Consider the following 20,587-nt stretch of genomic DNA (forward strand, 5'->3'; position numbering starts at 1 on the left):
TGCGGTCAACGGCATTTGTTCTTCTTAGGTTTTTGCCACCTCCTAATGTGAATGTCATGTACTCCAAGTTTAATTATGTAAATATTTGCGAACTGAACTCAGAAATTTGCCAAGTAAAGGTAACTTTTTTACCCCACCAATATGAAGAGCGTGCCGAATTCACTCAAATTCATGATAATTCACAGTGATATTCACGAGCTATCCCATTGGAAAAAATAGCCGAATATCATGCTCTTCGGAGCACCGGACAATAGCGCGCGATGACTTTTTGAGCGCAATCGCTCTCAGTGCGACGAAAGGAGGTTCCGAAGCCAGCCCACAGAGTGATAGTAGAAAAAGTAACAGTTCCTAAAATTGGGAGAGGGAAATCATTAGCCCAGCGAAAGTCGAACGTGATAAGCCGTGCCTGTTTTATCTCTTTCTGTGATGTCTCCTTTCGTCGGACTGACAAAGATTGCGCTGAAAAATTCATCGTGCGCTATTCTGTGCGACCTCCGTAGAGCATGATGTTCGGCTATTTTTTCCGATGAGATAGCTCCTGAATGTCCCTGTCAATTATCATTAATTTGAGTAAATTAGACACGCTCTTCACATTGGTGGGGTAAAAAAGTGACCTTTACTTGGCAAATTTCCGACTTAAGCTCGCAAAAATTTACATAATTAAACTTACGTTACACGACATTCACATGAGGAGGTGGCAAAAACCCAGTAAGAACAAATGCCATTGACCGCATGATGATGATGGTGGTGTAGTTTTTTTATTATAATTCAATGACACGTTTTCTGGGACACCCTGTATACTGTTCGGGACACGGTTAGCTAAAATCGCCTGTCGGAACTTCGCCGTCCCATATTACCTCGGTTGCGCTTGAAAGTGTTCTGCCAATATTGTATTTGAAGATGGACCAGGTGCAGCACGTGTTTATTACTCGAAAGAAATAGTCTTGGAACACCTGGAGATTATAGAAATACGATAAAGCACAGAGTGCTGATTTTAGACAACCATGTCCCCTGCAGTACCATTTTATGCCGAGACCATTTTGTAGGTGTAATACGCGTGAAAATAATATACTCGATTATGGGGCGGCACAAGCAGTCTTGGAACACAGTAATCTTACAAGTAAAGAAATTAAGGAAAAAAGATGATTGAAAACAGTCACGCCCATGGAAGACGCGTGCTCAAAATTTGTTCATTTACAGACTGTATTAAATCGATAGCTTTATAAGGCCTACCAATGTCGACATCCGTGTACGTCTGTCCGTAACAGTTGGAGAGAGAGAGAGAAAAGGAAGAAATAGTTATAATGGCACCGAAACGAGTGTGGGTACCCGAAGATCAGGATAGGAAGATGGCCCTGTAAAGCTACTGCATTTGGACCCGTTTGACAGAACGACAAAAGATGTTGCAAAATTTCTCCTCCTTTGGTGTTGCTTATCGAATCGCATTGCCTTTGTTATTGACGTGGAACTGTGCAGCCTTTTCTCCTTGAAGTCGCCTTCACCGAATGCATTGCCGTTACTCAGTGAAGCGACACGTCGGCGGGAGGAATTTGCGCATCTGCCACGGGAGCGATCACGTGCTTACAGGAACCAATAGGAATGGAGGGACTGTGTGCAGGCAACGCTAGCAGAAACAAAGCCTGATATGCTCGTACTGTAGCCTGATCGTGGACTAGATTTACACGTAAGGTTGTGTCAGCCTATTTAAACTTCATCGATGTGACGTAATGAGAATCCACCAATCATGGTCGTGCTTTTGGCAGCCGTAGGGAAGCTGTCATCAGACGCATGGGCAGCCACAGAGCCAGTCTTTTGAAATCATCTGCGGCAGACTGGCTGACATCCTGTACATCCTGGTTGCAACGCATTGAAAATTACACAAATTCAACGTAGGACAAGCCGCGATAGTTTGTTATGGCCCATTCTTATTCGTGGGGGGTGTCATTCCATGTGTAACTAGCACGTGGTTCTGTTTGCTGCAAGGTTACAAAGAAAAACCACTCCATAGTTTTCAATGCCATCTTTTATTCCTCCATGTGAAGGATGAGAATAAAAAATATGTTCTTTCCCAAACAACAAAAACAAATATTGGTGCAGAGATTCTGAAGGACAGCACGTGAATACACACCTCGGAGAGGTGCTGGTACAAACAAAAATGCTGCACACGAAAAAAAAAGAAAAAAAGAAGAGCATTTGATGTGAATTTTTTACATAAATTGAACGCGGTGCAAGTTTACTACAATAGTACATTATTTACTCCACATTTTTCGCCAGAATTATCACAGCACATGAGGTTGCCCAGTAGCCTCTTTTAATGCTCTACGTATCCCTCTAACTATGACTATACATAACATATCACCACAGAGTAAACACATCTCGCCAATAAGCGCGTACACACAGTGTTCCTATATCTGATACAGCGATAACAAATGTGAGCCGATGCTGACCAAGTGCATCACGTACTTGCTGTAGTGACAGGCACTGTGAGAGTACGTTGCGCGCTTTACCACTGTTGCATGTGTTATCACAGACTTTACCTTTGTTACGTTACACACACTGCCATTGTGCACGTACATACTTCCACTGGAGTACGAAAGAACAAAAAGTGATAACTTGGCTTCCCTGGCTCGTGAAAGACCAGTATACACAAAAGCTTATCACAGTCTAGACTATCACAATTCCATTTTTTAAAAAAAGTGGGAAAAGCCCTCAGTTCACTTTCACACCATTCATGCAGCGAGTTAAGGTAAATGCCACTATTTTTGGTAGCGATACGACCCGTATCTGCCCTGGCTGTAACTTCTGTGGTGGGCCCGCGGCGGGCGGTACTGGGCGCACCGCCGCCTAGCACGGCGCGGAGTTGCTGCCAGCTCGGCAGCGTTCCGCTTCATCTGCAATGCAGAGGCACTTTGAAGGAGACTGCGAGCTATTAAAAAAGTTGGGACGGCTACACAGCCCTACAGAACTGAGGAAGTAATATACAGGGTGTTCAAAATTAAGCTTTCACGAGCGCTACGCAAGCACAGCGATGACAGGAAACCGGATGATAACTTTACGCTACTTGTGTAAGAAACAGGTGCTGCTAATTATGTAGCACCTGTTTCTTACTCGAGGAACAAGAAAATAGCACCAGTTTCGCTTTTGTTCGCCTGTATTTATAAAGTGCTAGTGAAAGCTTAATTTTGAATACCCTGTAGAAGCTCTTCCATAATCGGCATGTGCTAAATGCGGTAAACACTGTCTAGCATAAACTTCAATCTTACATTAAACGGGTATTAAAAGGTACACTTCACCGCGAAAATTTTCAAAAATTTATTGGCACTAAAGAGAACAGAACGCCCGTAAATGGACCCGAGATTCACGGCGCTCTTCCGTACTCGCGCCGTACACCTAGGATTCTTCGTTTTCGGGTTTTATGATTTTTCAAATTCGGGAGGGAAAAATCAGGTGCTATTTATGCACGAAAATTCGGAGAGGAATGCAGCGCTATTATCTCGGTTTGATGTGCCGGTAGTTGAGACTACCTCTCACTTATGCTCACTCACTCTCACTTCCTGCTCAGCCTCGTTCGCTCACTCATACGTGACTGGGCTCTCTGGGTGCTCACGCTCGCTCATATGCATTCGCCTCCTACTCAGATCCTCATCTGCCATCGTCACTGACCCAAGGTTGCCAAAAGTGTAAAGCAGACATGAGGAGAGTTGAGCTAATCTGATAGGGATGAGATATGTTTTGAGCAGTCGAGACATGCCATGTGCTCGCTCGCTCACAAAGTTGTGGCGTTCTGTTTATCGTACCAAAAATGCGTGACACTTTTGAATGCCAGCCAAAGCAAGCACTTCCTTACGAGACTCTTCTTTAGCAGAATGTGTTGAAAGACAGGTCCCACAAGGGATGGCATCTCAAACACATGCAGAAGCAGTTTTTGGCTGGCAGGAACATTTTGCGAGGGGACAAAAACTACGAATTAGGCCGTTTTGCCTACGAATTTGCCGTTTGAATTGAGTTGCTTTTCAACATGTACATTGAAAACAAGAGGGCCGAACAAAAACTTGAAACCTGCTTGAATTGACCAGAAGTATACATCAGAGTTTGAATTGAGTCTACTGTACGAGAGACAAAATGATGCTGTTATTACCTCTTGCACAACCCTCTGGTCCTGGCCAAAAATCTGCCCATACGAGAGGTCATTCGGAAGTGTAGAGTCCAAAGCAGCTATCTGAAGCTGCCCAGTGGCTGGGGTGCTATTCTCAGACAACCCTTCTTTCTCCACTGTGGTATAACAGTCTTCCGTCCTGCAGGGTAACAGCAGGCACAGTTGCATGCAAGTCAATTCAGGATTCACCTTAAAGGAGCACTGTATGCATCTTGGACATAAAATATATATTTTTTCTTTCGATTTGTTAAATTTTTTTAATAAATAAGCCGCGAGAGCAGCAAAGGTGCCATTTATGCGGGTGGGTTATGCAGTTGGGTGGACATCCTTTTGGAGAGCGTTTGTAACTACTGGGTGACTAATTAACCAAAATTAATTAGCTAACTTACATACTTTTATATATAAATTGCCAAATTTTGCTACGCAAATGAGCCGAAACCAGACCTATTCGCCTCTCCAACTACTTATAGAGGTGCTCCCGTCGTCCTCAAGATGGCGGAGAAAAGAATGATTGCTGATGAATAAATCGCCCTGCTTCAAGCCTTCTTCCATTAGACACGCTTCAAAAATTGTACGAATAACGTAGCTCGCGCGTAATTTCCTGCTGTCTTCGTTGTTTCATCTCCCTCTTCCCCTTCTCGACGTTGAATATTCTTCTCCGCAGTAGTTTTGCGCTGCGGAATTGAGCAGTGCTGTTGCTGTTTGAGTTCTGTAAGCTGGGAAAGTCCATCGCACAAGAAGGGAAGCTGCGGTAGTTTCGGGTCGGCGCGAAATATACCTGTCGTCTGCTGTTACTATCATTCACTGAGTGCTTCTGCTGGGGTCCGCTAGGTGGCGAGCAGCCAGCTGGAGAGGCGAATACGCGTCACTCGAGCACAGTAAGAGTGATATGAACTCCACGTAAGGAGGCCACATGCTTTGGAGCGGTGGAGCTGATTGGAGTAGACTGTTGGCCAGATAGACAGCTCTCTGGCGCAGATAAGGCGACGGTCGTGTAATTTCTGCGCTCAAGAAGTGCGTGGTTCTGGTTTCGGCTCATTTGCATAGCAAAATTTGGCAATTTCCATCCCAAGGTACTATCACTTCTCAGGGTGGCTTATAGTAGTGTGTACATGTCACACATTAAAAGAATACTATATGTTCGAGGTGCCTTCCATGCTCCTTTAAAGAACGATGCCATGGGAGGAGGGCGCGCTCGTTGAAAAATTTAGCAGACGACAGTTTGCGGCGGCTGCTTTGTTTGAACAAATGGCAGCATACCGTGAAGGCGAAACACTGCGGAACAATTACACTTGTAACTTTAGTGTCTCACATTAGCCCTTAAAACAGTTTTTAATTAAACAAAACAATTGCTTCAATAATGAAATAAACAATAAAAAGGCCATAATTTAATCGGTGCCCATATTGGACTAGAAGAAATTCTTGTCTGCTATTACGGCCGATTCCATTCACGCGCCTCTTGCTATGCGCCGTCTGGAGTCTTGTCATGAAATATAGGTTGCAGATGAATGGCACTAGATGGCGTGCACAGCGGTGCTCGTTCGAATACTTTGGCTCGAAGGCACACACTGTGACGGCATGTGTGACGCATCACTATTCAAGTGCACCCGCGTTCTCTCATTCACCCACCGCTTTGGCATTGGAAGCCCCAGAGAAATGGCGATGTGCGTGAGGAGCAAGTTGGTGGACAGGCGGATTGCCAGAGGGGTCCAGTGGACGCCGTCTTCCGCCCTCAAGTCCAGCAACATGCGTAGATGATAGTGGATGTCCAGGACGTCCACCCTGTACCTATCTGCCATCTGATGAAAAGGTTGCACCGTATACGGTCTGACTCTCAGGACTGTCCGTGTGGGCGTACTTACCTCTGCGCAAAACGCGTTTGCTTCCAGCACATGAAAGCGTAATGAGTACTGCAGGAACTCAAGCTGCGAGATGAGAAATCCGCCATTAACTGCCTGGGCTATGGGAGCGGTCGTCAGCCAGATGAGCAAGGTCCGACTGGGAAGCCTGTTTGTCAACTCTCTGAATAGCAGGCGCAGGTTCTCCTTGTACTCAACAACTCCATTGGGCCCCCATCTAGAGACAGTGGGTAGAAACCTGTCAATCGACGGTGTTTTTCCATTCACAAACCCATTAACTGTTAACGCCGAATGTGATGGAAACTCCATTTGCAAAATCAAGATTCACTCTAAAAAAACAAGATTGTCAACCCTAGCTGATTTGCAGAGCCAAAGCCATAATTGCTTTTCATGGTCTTTTCTGTTGTTCCTCTTCTTTTTTACTAAGATAATTTCTGAACCCTGACAAGACTTACAACCGTTAAACAGCTGAGCAAGGCAAACAGGATTATCATAAGATGGGCAAAGTGAAGAAGCCCATTCTACATAGTATCCCATCAGGGAATTGTAAATTTTTCGTGACACAGTTTGACCCACGCAGAACTGGTGACCCACCGACAGATATCCCAGAGACAGGAACTAACAACTACGATGTCAGGGGGGTCCAGCACCATCCTCCGCAAGATTCCTTCGACGTAGTCACTGTACACCCGAGTCAAGAAATAGAACGAGATGCTGACGTCTTCAGTTTGAAAAACTCGCTCCTCTCTATAATCTCGGCCGTTGTGTTTCTTCCCGTGGCAAACTAGAGAGTCACTGAGGAAGCTTTCTTCCATCTGCAATCACACAAGGGTGTTATAGCAAGAATCGCACGAATTCGATACTAATAAAGCTCGCCTTTGTTTTAAGTGCTTTCCCACTGATGATATGATCACCCTGGTATAAAGTCACAAGGTCCTTGTACTGGGCCCGGATATCTAAAATATCGAGAAACCTTTGCAATGAACCGCATCGGTGAAGCATCTCTGCGCAATGGCTGCAGGCGTTTCGTGAAGGCATTCGCTTGTAACATGAAAATAAATCTCACTTGAACACCCCATGAATGCTACTTTCTTCTTCAGTAGCAATGCTTGAACATCCTCAGCAAGGAACAGGTCTGGCATCTTGATTTATTTGAGCACAACCTGAAGGCGTTCCATAAAGACGCAACACGATGTCACTGGACTATGTCGTTATTTTAGGATGTACTCCGCGTAAAAAGGGATTGTACTACATTTTTGTTGCGTTTACCTGTACGCTCCTTCGATTTTGGATGTCAACTTCTGGGGATGTTACCGTTGTTACGCAGCACCATGCACACTGGGCAGCAGGCACAGCTTGAATGTGAAAATGCACGTGGATGTGCGCGAGCTCTGAACATGGAATTTTAGTCAAACGGAAGCATTAGCAACGATAGCAGTTACTCTTTAAACGTCATAATTTGCAGCGCTATGCAATTGAATCGCTATGTCATTGTGACAAGCAACGACAAAAACGTTTTTTACATATTAAGACCGCAGCTGGACTTCACGATTACTTTCAATTCAGCGCCATTCGACAGTTTCGGTTTCATGTGCAGACCGTCTGCGCATGTGCAAGGTCACTTCCAAAACTCGTACCCTTGTCATACGCAAAACACGTTGAAACGGTGCATATGTAAATTGGAGCAAATAACTATGTACTCAACGGTTACCTGAACATCCCAATATTTATTAACTTGATTACTAGCGCCACTATCGTTGAGTGGCTCATTTTACCCTCTTCGCACGGCCATAGGCACGGCGCTTCGTCAGTGTCGTGACGTCATAGTGACATCAAATCACCCCATCGTTTGGGCTTCATTCATTGGTCCATGTCTCGTGGCCTCAGTGGTCTCACGTTGACGGAATAAATAGAGCAGTCATGAAATGGCAGGAGTGGTAAATATTGACTGGAATTGCAGCGATTCTTCTGAGTTTTCGAGTTCAGAAAACGCTGTAAATAGTGAGATGGACTCCACAGCACCATCGGACATCGATGGTGAGTTCAGCGAGTGACTGTCTCGAACGTTGAAGTCTCGGAGCTGTGGCCGTCTGCCGCGCGCTGGGCGCGCACACACCTTTGCCACATAATTCGCACCTTTCATTGCAACAAATGCGTGGAACTTGATGCATGTAAAAAAAAAGAAAGAAAAAAAGTCGTGCATGCATCCTGCCTACTGTAGCTTGCTACTGCTGTTCATATGTTCACATTTGTTAGCGATTGCACCAGAAACATTTTGACTTCTCTAAGCTCGTTCCAAGTTATTTCCACTGTTATCACATAGTGGTATTGAGATAAACCTGATTGCACACGGAAGCTAACCACACCTTCTTGCTTTTCCTACAAGAAAAAAGTTATGGCGTTTGAGGTTGCCACTGATAGCATTGATAGCAGCCACTCAGCATTCCCCTCTCAGTTTTATTGTCATTTTTTTTTAATTTTCTTTTCTTCCAATGGGCTGTTAGCTCCTGCATAATACTACAAAGAGCTTCAATCACTTATTGGTTTTTCAGATGTCCTCAATTTGATGTCAGAGTCCGGCATCGGGACATCAGAGTTCTTCGACAACGATATTTTTGGGTCACTGCCGATGCTCCAAGATGATCCCTCTCTGATGGGCATCAAAGAAGAGGACCTGAACCTGGAATTCCTGGGAGGCGGTGAAGCTGCTGCCCTGGATGGTGCGGTGGCGTCGCTGTCACCAACACCTGCCACCCCGACAACAACTTTGGAGTACTTCACGGCTGACAGCTTGCCCGCACAAGTTGTACAGCTCCCTGCGGGCATCCCCGAGCAGAAGCTTCCATCTAGAAGGGTTGCTGTACAGCCTCAGAAGGTGCATGTTTGTTCATTCTTCAAGGGCAGTTGCTCTTAGCCCATGTCCAAAGTTCAGCCAGTGGCAGATTCCTATACAGGCTGAAGTTTGTTCACGATTCCGTAGCAAAACATGCGCACAAAGAGAGCACATTCTAGAATGTTAGAAATGCAGGATATGGAACAATTCTACATCTCTCTTTTTCTTTTCTCACGCTCTCTGGAACGACAGCTATTAATTTTAAACAGAATTTTGATTTGCATTGTGGTCTTTATTGTGGTTTAACAATGCTGGATCATTCACTGCATCAGTCACTGGCTTTAGAAAAGGGTCTGGCCTGATGCTTTAGCGAAATGCTGGTTTCTTTCTGCTGTTGTATGGAAATACCTGTGAACTGAACATATCTGCAGCTGCCATCACGGTTGACTGACAAACTTCTTTGTAGTGTTGCACCAGAGTTGTTCCTGAGACAAAACGAACAGAAACCAAGATGCCAAATTCCAGCGTATATCTCCCCCAAGAAACGTAGTGTTCCTCCAAAGTGTTCATAGAACCACCACATTTTACTAGGGCGTTTCTTTGTGCACCCTCGTTGTCAATACACTTTTGACCATGAACATCATAACTAGAGCCCCTATCTTTCCGCGATTGCAGGCGATTTTGTGGAGTTCACCATGTCTCTTGGAACCTGCTGTTTCCCTCAGAATCTTTTGCGGAATATTCTTATATATTACGTAATAATTATATAAGGATTTCAATTGATCTGAGATATTTTTTGGAGTTAAACCCGAACAGTCGCGACTGCAATGACTGACACCTGATACAACCCGACTTGCACACATGACACGACTGATACTGCTGGCACTTACATAGCTGAACGTGCTGTGACGAAAAAAAAAAATTGAACGAGAAAAATGCCTGCAGAGAAAATGTCAGAATTTAGTCCAGTTATCTCTGCACACTGATAAGTTACGAAAGGCTGAAAACCCGCATGGGACGAGTCTGTAAGCGATCTTGAGAGAATGGCACAACAACTTTTTGCTCGTTTTCTCTTGGCCGTAGAATCTCGCGGACTCGTAAATCCCACTTTGTGGAAATGTTAATTTTCTACCGCAGAAAGCTAGGGACATTAAAGCTATAACATCTGGGCTGAAGGATGACAAATTGCCAATTCGTCTATATTTTATTATATATTTATTCGTCTATATTTTAAGTTTGGGAACCATTGACATACCGCATAACATGTGTATCTGTGTTCATAATTTGTGAGAGACCACTTGGTGGGAAGAACTGTAGTAACTCGTCAAGAAAGGGTACGAAGAAAATTTAATCGTAATAACGCCACTACCTTTGTCTTTACGTCCAGGTTCAGGTACACGTGGCACCGCAGGTATCTGCCGCACGACCCATACAGAAGGTGACCGTGGTGGGGCCATTTTCTCACCAGCAGGGGGTGGTGGCGGCACGGCCGTTGCAGCAGCAGCCGCAGCAGCAAGCTCTGCCGCAGGTGCAACCCGTGCAGCAGCAGAGGCCCATCCAGGCTGCGGCTGCTGTACAGGCTCCATCTGTAGTGGAGCTCCTCGCTGCCCTCAAAGAGCAGCAGAATCAGCAGCAGCAGCGGATCAACCGTCTCTCACAGTTGCCCACGCAGAGAGTGCAGCAGGTAGGAAGGAAACGTACTTTGAAATCCCATTACTGGCCTGCGGTTTCCGTTACTTTCTCCTCCGCCCTTATAACGATACTTTGACGCTTTCTGCTGTGGGCAGAGTGTCAAACCGGAACCAAAAACCGTAATTAGCTGGAACTGAACTGTAATTACTAGTGCCGTCTTGGAGCTGAACCAGAACCGAACCGATTACCAAACTTCGGTTACCAGTTCAGGATACCGGTTTGGTTCGGCTTGGTGTTTAGTGGGGGTGATGTGGGGATAAGAAGCAGTCTGCCTGCCTAGATTGGTGGCACGTTGCTGGGGAAGGGATGAAAGGGGGTCCTGTTGGTCGAAAAACGGAAATAAATGCGTAACAAACGTAATTAAGAGATCTTGTATCATTTTTTGTGGCTACCTATAATTTTTGTAGAATATTAGAACCTCGAACCAGTTCCGAACCGGTTTAAAGCCCCTGAACCGGTTAATCAAACCGATATATCCTACCAGGAAAAATAGCCGAACATCGTGTTTCTCAGGGCACTTGAGTATAACGCGCGAGGACTTTTTGAGCGCAATCGCTGTCAGTCCGACGGAAGGAGGTTGGAAAGCCAGCCCACTGAGTGATAGTAGAAAAAATGACAGTTCCTGAAATTGGGAGAGGGAAGGTATGGTCCCAGCCGAAAGCGGGACGTGATAATCTATGTCTGTGTTATCTGTTCCTACCATGCTGGTGTGGGCTGGGTTTCCAACCTCCTTTCGTCGAACTTGCAATGATTTCGCTGAAAAATTCATCGCGCGCTATCCTCTGCGCCTCCGCAGAGCATGATTTTTGGCTATTTTTTCCGGTACGATAGCTCCACAATATTTCTGTCAATTATCATCAATCTGAGTAAATTCGGGACGCTCTTCACATTGGTGGATTAAAAAAGTGACCTTTACGTGGCAAATTTCCGAGTTGAGTTTGCAAAAATTTACATAATTAAACTTCAGTTGCATTACATTCACATCAGGAGGTGGCAAAAACCTAATAAGAACAAATGCCGTTGACTGCATGATTCTATGTGGTGTAGTTTTTTATTAAAATTTCAATTACACGTTTTCTGGGACACCGTGTAAAGCGGATCTACCGTAGCAGTATTTTTCCTCGACTATCCACAATTGTGCTTGTAGCTTACTGGAATTTTGTTGCTGTACCAGATGCTTCTTCAGCAGCTGGTCAAGGACAGCTCCCCAGGGATTGTGACTTACACTCCTATTCAGCACACCCCAGCAGTTGTGGCTGCAGCGCCTCAAACGAGCCCTATCTTAGCCACCACCACCACAGGTATCCCCCTGATGCTCGACACAGACGAGTTGAGCAGGTGAGCACGAGATCGGGATTATCTGCGGCACACAACATTAACTTGTGCCCTTTTTTGCTGTGTCCACGTTCTAGGGTGGTCACGGTGAAGTCGCCGAATAAGGGTGAAAAACGTAATGCACACAACGCCATCGAGAGGCGCTACCGTAGCAGCATCAACGATAAAATCATTGAGCTGAAGAACATGGTTGTCGGCACCGAAGCTAAGGTACGAGCCAGATACATCTGACCTGAAATTAGTTGACCTAATTTTTGTACTGTTTCTTTTTTTTTTTTTTTTAATCTACTAATTCTGTGCAGCTGAACAAGTCTGCTGTACTGCGGAAGGCCATCGACTACATCCGTTACATGCAGAACACAAATGCCAAACTGAAGCAAGAGAACATGGCGCTTAAAATGGCCTTCCAGCGCAAATGTAAGTAAATCCCTCCATCATAATTTTAGTCCGTGGTAAGTTTACAAATCCTGCGGTAGTGTCTTTACATGCAGTAACTTTTCTAATGCAAACTCAGATCCCGGTGAAGTTTTGGTGGAGCAGCAGCAGCAATCGCCTGCCGAGCTGGAACCGGAAGAGATGACCCCACCCTCCTCCGACGCGAGCTCGCCGGACCACAGCGGGGGCGACGACATGTCGGAGCCCCCGTCTCCCCCCCAGAGCCCCCTGGAAGCCAAGGGAGTCTTCCTGGCTCAGGGCGCCATGATGCACACGACGAGGGTGGCGCTGTGCATGTTCGCTTTCGCTTTCTTTGCGTTTAACCCGGTGGGGAAGGTATTCACGGGCGGAGTTGCGGACGGTAGCTCCGCGTTTTCCGCGTCCCAGCACGCTGGTGGACGGAACATTCTGTCGGACGGCAGCGAGCTTTCCGCTGGTAAGCTCTTTGGTGTTTAGGGCTCGGCTCGTGGCCACGCTCGTGATATTCCCGTTTTTTTTTTTTTTTTCCAGTGCCCTGGTGGGGCTTTCTACGAACTCCTGCGATGGGCTGGCTCGTAAACATAATCCTTGCCTCCATTGTCTTTGCCAAGCTTTTCATCTTTGGGGACACGTTTATCAAGCCTGGATCCAAGGTGTCTACGGCTTTCTGGAGGCACCGCAAGCAAGCGGACTTTGACTTGGCAAAGGCAAGCTATCGTTTGCATATTAAAGGAGCACTGAGGTCACCCTCTTTTTTCTTTTTTGTGTGTGTGTGGCTGCAGCGTATTCTGTAACGAAACGAAAGAACATCGAACGCATGTGACCTGCAGCATGAGTGGACAACCTTTGTTACACACAACTCTAAAAAAAAAGAAACTCCCTTTGAAAGAGCATGTAAAAGGAAGGGGGTACGTCACGATGTCAGCTATACCGCATAGGGGTGATCACGTCACTTGTGATGTGGACTGGCACAGCTGAAGCGGGTGCCAGCAACACATGAGCTGAGAAGAAAGAAACAAAGAAAGGCACAGGGAGCTGCTGGCACCATGTGGTGGGATCAGGCCGTCCGTCTCGGGCTGTTTTCCCCAATAATTTTCGTAAATGTGATTGCACAGTGACAAGATATTGCAGAGGGAAAATATTTTGCACAGTGGCCCTCATGCAGTACACTGGCAGCTTGACAAGTGAAACAGGGTTTGGAGCCATGCTAAATGTCACCTCGTTGCTCCAAAGTAAAAATGTTTTCCTGACTTGAGTAATTTTTGCTCGTTCCTTTAGGGCAATCACGAGGCCGCAGCGAGAAATCTGGTGCTGTGCCTAACCGCTCTGGGCCATCCTCCACCCGGGTCGTTCCTCGAGACCGCTTGCTCTGTAACTTGGCAGATGTTTCGGCAGATCCTTCACTGGGCCGTTGTGGGGCTTGTGGTGGCCCGTCGTGCCGCTGGGGGTCCCAGGCTATCCAGCAGTGAGCGCCGGCGTGCTGCCGCTGATCTGGCGCTGGTGCACCATCAGCTGAATCAACTGCACGTGCTCGGTAAATGTTCCTCAACCCTGTTCCATTTGAACAGTCTAGATTTGAACCCTTTCCTAGAACAGTCTGTGCCCAGATTCTTTTTTTTTTTTTTTCTTCTTCTTCTAGAAACCATAGAGTTGGTCTCAATTGCTAGTCAATGTTTATTCCTGCGTGAAAAATTTGTCCGCGGCTGTTTTTGCTTACTGTATACCATTTCTCGTACCAGGGTTTGTGCCGCAATGGAGCCGCTGGCAAAGTTTGACTCAGGCTTTGGCTGCACTCAACTGGGCACAAGTTGCAGGTCGTGGCTCCTTGACCCCCGAGGCCTTAGCAGAAGTGCACATTGCAGCGGCATTAAGGCTGCTGCAGTGCTTCTCTGTGAGACTGCACTTCATTCCTGTAAGCATCTACCTTCACACATCCCGTTTGGGGTTGATCCTCTTCGTAGCTTTCCAATTAATGTGCGCACAACTCCGCAGCGGCTGCTGCTGTGCCGTGCCAGCTGGTCGTGGCCCCGTTCCGAGTACATTCCAGCAAAACTGAAATGGGTCTTCGAAGACGTTGGACAAAGCTTTGTGCTCGGGCTCGAGTGGCTTCCCTTGGCAGCGACGGACAGCAGTAATTTCAGCAGCACGGGTGACAGAAGTATGTCTTGCTCACTAAAGCTCATTATCACCATTGCTGGTTAACTTTGAACCGTGATCAAGGATTGCTAAAACTTGAGGTTACCCCTCAATTATTTTTTATCTCAAACGTTACCCTTTAGTGAAGCAGAGTTGAGCGTTAAATTCAAGTAGAAGGACCGTTGATCTCGGTTCAAATATTAATCGGCGTTGATGAAACCGGGTCTAAGTGGGTCAGTTGTTCCGCAGTACTAACACTTGGCTCCCTGTTCCTTCCCCAAGGCTCTGTGCTAGCTGTGGTGTCACAACGATACAGGGAGTACCTCTTGAGCAGGGCAATGGACGCCTTGGCCGTGTGCGGACGCGTTGAACCGACGACCCCAAGGTGAGGAGATCTAGGTCAGCTAAGCGGTATTAAGAACCATGGTGATGAACACTGCGCAACGTTTCAGGAACCGTTGTATCTACGACGGGGAAGACTACCTGGACCTTCTGGAGGAGGCAAGTGCGGCCGTTGTTCCAGCCTGTGGCGGCGGTACGGGTCTTAATGTGAACATGGCGGACGAACTGTCCCGTTGGTGGGGTGGGGTCGTCAGGGTCGCGTTCCTGTGGAGCCGTGGTGAGCAGACCGAAGCGGAAACTGTGGCTGCCAAGGTGGGGCTCAATCGGGTACCTCCCCAGCTTCAGGACGCAGAGTAAGCACCAATTTGTATTCTTTTGGACGAATAATTCTATGCTCGATTTCAATTCCAAATCATATATGGAGTTCTATATTGGAAGCCTATATCGGGGTGACGTGTTTCTTCCAAATGAATATATATTTGAATAGTTCTGAAGCCGAGCTTGTAAGCCTTATAACGACAGAGGAGAGGGTTTCAAAAAGTAGTGAGTGCTACTTTGTACAAAGACTGATACTAGGCCCTGACTTTTTAGGGTTACACCCCATTACGCCTGACATTTACCCCACGATTCAAATCAGCAAAAACCGGGTTTACCCCGATATTTCTCCGAAAACTTCTGGATCAGGGGGATCCGAAGTCATCGCAACTAACACAGAACTTTGTCAATTGTGTTGTAATTGCATAAGTATGCTCATTACAAACTGTCAAAATAGAGACCCTGCTGCCTCTTAAATGCATGGACTCAATGTTTATACTCTGTCTACCGGTGCATCATGTGTATTATGGGGAGTAAACCGAAGATTTACACCTGATTCAATCAGATTCAACCAGAATTGGGTAGAATCAGGTTCCGTTCAACCCAATTATTGAAGCAAAATATAACCAGATACTTACCCCCCGATGTTGCTGAAAAATATAATCGGAAAAAGTCGGACCCTATCTGTATATGTATGTAGACCCATGCGGTTCATAAATCCGCATGTTTTACGAAAATCAGGAGGGCAAAAATCAGGTTTCATTTCAGAAGTTTCAAAATCTGCTTCTTCCCCAAGTGACGAAGATGCAAATCGTGGGACAAGGAAGAGTTTTTACCAAATATGTTGGGCCAACCAGCCCATATCATCTCATTCTAAAGACTAGTTTTACCGGATTTAACCCTAAGACACAAGGCTTTGCATACTTATTCACTGTATGTGTTTGGTTGGGTTATAGTAACATCTGGAACTATTTGCTTTGTACGGGAATGCCCGTCCCTAGCCTTGCACTGATGATGTCTCCTGCACAGGAAACATCCAAATAAATTGTTATTTCCCGTTGCGTTAAGTCGGTGACAATTTTCATTCTCCAGCTATTTGCTTTGTATTCGATTCGTTATAAATTTTTATTATTTTATTATAAAATTGATATATTATAAAATTTCTATTCGCACACCCCTAGCACGGTTTCCTGTCCTGGCATCGGCGTCTCAATCGCATTTTCTTGACAGGGATCCGTTACCACGAGCCGTCGTGGCTGCAGTGCGTGCCAGGAGGGGATTCCTTTCCGGACAGCTCAGTTCTCAGCGTGATGTACTGAGGGCGTGCAGCACTGCCAGTGCTCTGCTCCGCGACTGCCTGAGTGTGCTGCAGCAACCTCTAAGTGGACCATCGCAGGTTGGTCTGGCAACAAAAATTCTCTTTTCTCTTCCAGCTTTGACTTTGGAGAGAGAAATAACACTTGGTGGTGCATTGTAGTTGCATTGCATGTATGCTTGAAGCTGTGCAGTGCTCCTGCAGTGCAACCGCTTGGTGGTTATGATGCCTTCACCGAGCTCCACGTTCCTGGTAGAAGTGAACAGTGCTAATTTTTTTTTTTTGTTGTTGTGATGTATTTGGAGTTGTCTTTCTATTGTCCTGCTGAACACTGAAATTATAAAGAAATTTGTCTGGTTTTTTTGAAGTTATGTGTAATAAACAATGGTGTTGCCTGCCATGAACATGAACATGCCTGCATGTAATGCAAAATGCAACTTTTGCATTCTTGTGGGAGAAGTTTGTAACTGCCAGTGATGTGGCAGTACACATTATGCAGTCATGTCTCGATTATCCGGACACCTCGAGAGTCGTTGTTCCCTTTCATCCGGATAAAGGAACCAGGAAATTTTGGGGGAAACCCGAAAAATTTGTGAGACCTCTTTATAGCTCCAGAAAAGGAAACAAGGAAAAGATAGTTGCTTAAATTCGTACGAAATAAGCTGCTTGAAATTATTTGGCACGCATAATTTAATTTTCGTCACAGCCACGGCACCTTGATGTTCAAAGAAGGGTAACGTCTCAGAAAGTTGATCCAGTGCACATGTTTTTGTCTTGTTGCAAATGTCAAACGAATTCTGGATAACCGAGACGTGACTGTGTACATATGTACAGCCTGAAGTTTTAGGGTTTAACCCTATTCTACCCCAAATTTGTATCCTGAATTGAAGGTTGCCTCGTTAGGGCGAAACCAGATTTTTACCCGGCAAATTGCCCTCACTGAGACATCTGTACGAACAAACACGTACTTGTTTGACAGTAAATGCAGTTTACATCACCGTTTGTACCAAACCGGTACAGCTAGTTTGAGTAACTGAGCCAGATTTCTCCCCAAATTTAGCATACTGGAAGTTTTTCCACCCAAATTCGCATGGATTTAAAGCACATGTTTATTTACGCGATTTTTGCCCCCAAATTTAGAAAAAAATATATTCCCCAAAAACCTCAGGCTCTCTATATACTACTCTCCTCTACAATCTTGAGAAAGACAACAGTTCTTAGCAAGAACAACAGGACAACATAACTTAACAACAGGTTCAGCATTGCGTGAAATTTTGCAAGACCAGTATCAGCAGCATGAAGCATTCCATGTGGTGCTGTCTGCCTTCTACAGCAGGTGCTGCTGATGACGAGCTGTGAGTGGTTGCTGCAGACTCAGATGGAGCTGTGGGAACGCAGCGAAAGACCCAGTGGAGGGCCCCTGGCGCAGGGTTTCCACAGGGACCTCTCTCTCTTCCGCCGTCTAGCCCAGAACATGCCGCAGTTCCAGCTCAAGGTACTGTTTGCTATACAAACATGGTAAAGCATGGAAGTGAGGTGTTACGTTTATTGTAGCTCACGCTGTACGAGGCGATGCAGCGAGTGCTGTCTGGTGCCAACCCCATCAGGACCCAGCTGGTGCTTGATCGTTGCCTCCGGAGGAGGTTATCTACTTATCCGTCTGTTATTTGTACCAAAGGTTGGTATCAATTCCTCCTCCTCTTACTTCCTAACTAGGTAGTAGAAGAGGAGCAGAAACATTTACCGTAATTTCACGCGTATAAGCCGCACCGCAGATAAGCCGCCGGACACGTTTTTAGGAAAGCTTTGAAAATTTTCTGGCAGATAAGCCACACCGCAGATAAGCCACTGGACACGTTTTTAGGAAAGCTTCGAAAATTTTCTGGCAGATAAGCCGCACTCGCAGATAAGCCACCGGACACGTTTTTTTTTTTTTAATTTCGAATACTGTTAGTCCCAAGTGGGACCGTTACAGGGGGGTTCAACACTACCACAATCACCAATCATAAACAAAAGAACTAACAAACCAAATAATCTCATCGGGGAACCACGATACATAATAGCGCTAACATTAGCATAACATTATATTAAATCAGTATTGCTCAGGGCTTCAATGAAGGCAGAACCTTTTTAGGAAAGGTTCGAAAATTTTTGGGCAGATAAGCCGCACTCGCAGATAAGCTGCCGGACACGTTTTTAGGAAAGCTTTGAAAATTTTCTGGCAGATAAGCCGCCGGACACGTTTTTAGGAAAGCTCTGAAAATTTTCTGGCAGATAAGCTACCTTTGTCCGTGTGTTTTTTTTTATGGATCCTTAGAAAATGGACTTGTACATATCTTGTACCATACTGCAATGCAGCAAATATTAACATTCATTGAGCTTCGATACAGCCTGAAGTTTTCGGGGTAAAAATCTGGTAAATAACGCGTTTTAAATTCATGCGAATTCTGGTGGAAAAGCTTCCAGTATGCTAAATTCGGGGAGAAATTGGGCTCAGTTACCCAAACTAACTGTACGGGTTTAGTACAAACAGTGATGTAACTGCATTTTGCTGCCAAACAAGTCACTGTGCATTCCTACAGACGTCTCAGTGAGGGCAATTTGCCGGGTAAAAAATCGGGGTTTCACCCTAAGGAGGCAACCTTCAATTCGGTATGCAAATTTGGGGAAGGATCGGGGCTAAACCCTAAAACTTCAGGCATTAAGCATTGCACATTGCTGGCTATATGTACAGTTCTCGTGAAAGCACATTTAATGTTCAAGGTAACCAAGACTCTGCCTCTCGGGAAGAGGCGGAGGCGCTGCTGCTGGCGTGTCGTCACCTTCCGCAGGCCGCGATGACGTCCCGGGAGCAACGGGAAGGGATGCTGGCCGATGCAGCCCACATCTGGGGCCTCTTGGGCCACAAGCGGGGGGTCATGCAATGCCAGAGACTCATGGCAACGCTCGCATGTCCCGGCGCTTCCTCCGCCCTCGCTGCAGCAACGTGTTGATATTTTGGAGGAGTCGTATCTCTCAACCCTCCCCAATCATTCATTCATCTCATAGTGTACACTTGTGACCATCTTTCATATCCTCATTTGGACAGTACACAGCTCGTTGGTTGAAGTCTTACTCAACGGAGGTTTTATTTTGGCGGCATCATATTGAGGTGGTAATCGTGTAAACTCTGATAATTGTGATAAATTGTTCCTAATATTTAGAATAAAGCGTACTTGTACATAGACAACACGGCACATTTTCTTCCTGCAAAGCTGTTTGTGGCAGACATTTGCAACTTTGATTTTGGTTTGCTAGTTGCACCAGCAACATAGTCAATAAACTAAGGCTTGGTTCCATCAACGCTGGTTAACGCTGAACCAAGATTAATTCTGACGTTAAGACTCCTTTTAGCAAAGCAGAGTTGAGCGTTAAATTCAAGTGAAGGGACCGTTGACATAGGTTCAAATATTAATTGGCATTGGTGAAACAAGGCCTAAGACCACTGATGTCCCAAGTGGTGGCTTAAGAGGAGCTCAAGCCACTGTTCTTACTAGTGTCCTCCAAACTATATCCTCTCACGACCTTGCAGGGAGATGCGGCAGATCAGCGTGGCGTGACTTCAGAACATTTATGCAGATAACTGTTGGGTTGATATGATTTGGGACAAGCTGAAATTATAATGGCAACAATGGGCATTGCAAGGGCAGACTGTAGTTTCTATTGGGTGTTGTTTGCCAAACTGTAGGTAACAGCGCGATTCTTCCTGCGAATGCTTTCTCACATTTCCATTTCTGAGGAATCAACTTGATCGAAACATGTCATGTGTGATGTGCTTCTCTTTGCATGCACAATCCTGCACAGCTCAATCTGTTTATTAGCAATCACAATTTCTACTACACGATGTACAGCGGGGTGCTGCCTATTTGTCATTGACGTAGTCCTCCGGGTTCTTCCTGGCCAAGTGTTCATGCTCCCGTTTCGACCAGTCGTACACCATGTATCCCACAACAAAAGCTGAAATGGAAAGTGACGTAAGTAATTTTCGAGGGACGGCGGCTCTCTGAAAAAGAAAAAAAAAACTTACGTGGGAGTACGTAGAGAATTTGTTCTCGAGTCCTACGTATCGTGTTGGGGATTCCCTTTGTGATTATACCGGCGAGAGCTCTCTGCTCGTGCTGGGAAAGTCTGTACATGACGATCCCTCGAAG

General features: G+C 45.8%; 2 protein-coding genes across 3 annotated transcripts; one reads left to right on the top strand and one right to left on the bottom strand.

Moving 5' to 3' along the window:
- Window positions 1-2,005: 2,005 nt before the first annotated feature.
- On the bottom strand, window positions 2,006-7,573 carry LOC135396204 (PC-esterase domain-containing protein 1A-like). Its single transcript, XM_064627229.1, has 8 exons — window positions 7,285-7,573; window positions 7,082-7,178; window positions 6,892-6,971; window positions 6,610-6,830; window positions 6,019-6,232; window positions 5,786-5,955; window positions 4,139-4,295; window positions 2,006-2,891 (listed from the first exon to the last, which is right to left on the bottom strand). Exons 2-8 carry the CDS (start codon window positions 7,155-7,157, stop codon window positions 2,757-2,759), a joined length of 1,053 nt encoding a protein of 350 aa, XP_064483299.1. The 5' UTR covers window positions 7,158-7,178; window positions 7,285-7,573; the 3' UTR covers window positions 2,006-2,756.
- Window positions 7,574-7,871: 298 nt separating this feature from the next.
- LOC135394849 (sterol regulatory element-binding protein 1-like) lies at window positions 7,872-19,626 on the top strand. Of its 2 annotated transcripts, none has more exons than XM_064625878.1 (17): window positions 7,872-8,052; window positions 8,568-8,890; window positions 10,236-10,532; window positions 11,715-11,878; window positions 11,953-12,085; window positions 12,178-12,292; window positions 12,390-12,746; window positions 12,821-12,996; window positions 13,568-13,823; window positions 14,029-14,201; window positions 14,282-14,447; window positions 14,708-14,810; window positions 14,878-15,120; window positions 16,313-16,478; window positions 17,731-17,892; window positions 17,952-18,075; window positions 19,161-19,626. In XM_064625878.1, exons 1-17 carry the CDS (start codon window positions 7,941-7,943, stop codon window positions 19,388-19,390), a joined length of 3,300 nt encoding a protein of 1,099 aa, XP_064481948.1. In that variant the 5' UTR covers window positions 7,872-7,940; the 3' UTR covers window positions 19,391-19,626. The 2 variants fall into 2 exon arrangements, with proteins under 2 accessions (XP_064481948.1, XP_064481949.1); XM_064625879.1 differs by having other exon boundaries at window positions 11,730-11,878.
- The last annotated feature ends 961 nt before the right edge of the window (window positions 19,627-20,587 follow it).

Source organism: Ornithodoros turicata, chromosome 5, assembly GCF_037126465.1.
Source record: "Ornithodoros turicata isolate Travis chromosome 5, ASM3712646v1, whole genome shotgun sequence".
In the NCBI taxonomy this organism is placed as follows: Eukaryota; Metazoa; Arthropoda; class Arachnida; order Ixodida; family Argasidae; genus Ornithodoros; species Ornithodoros turicata.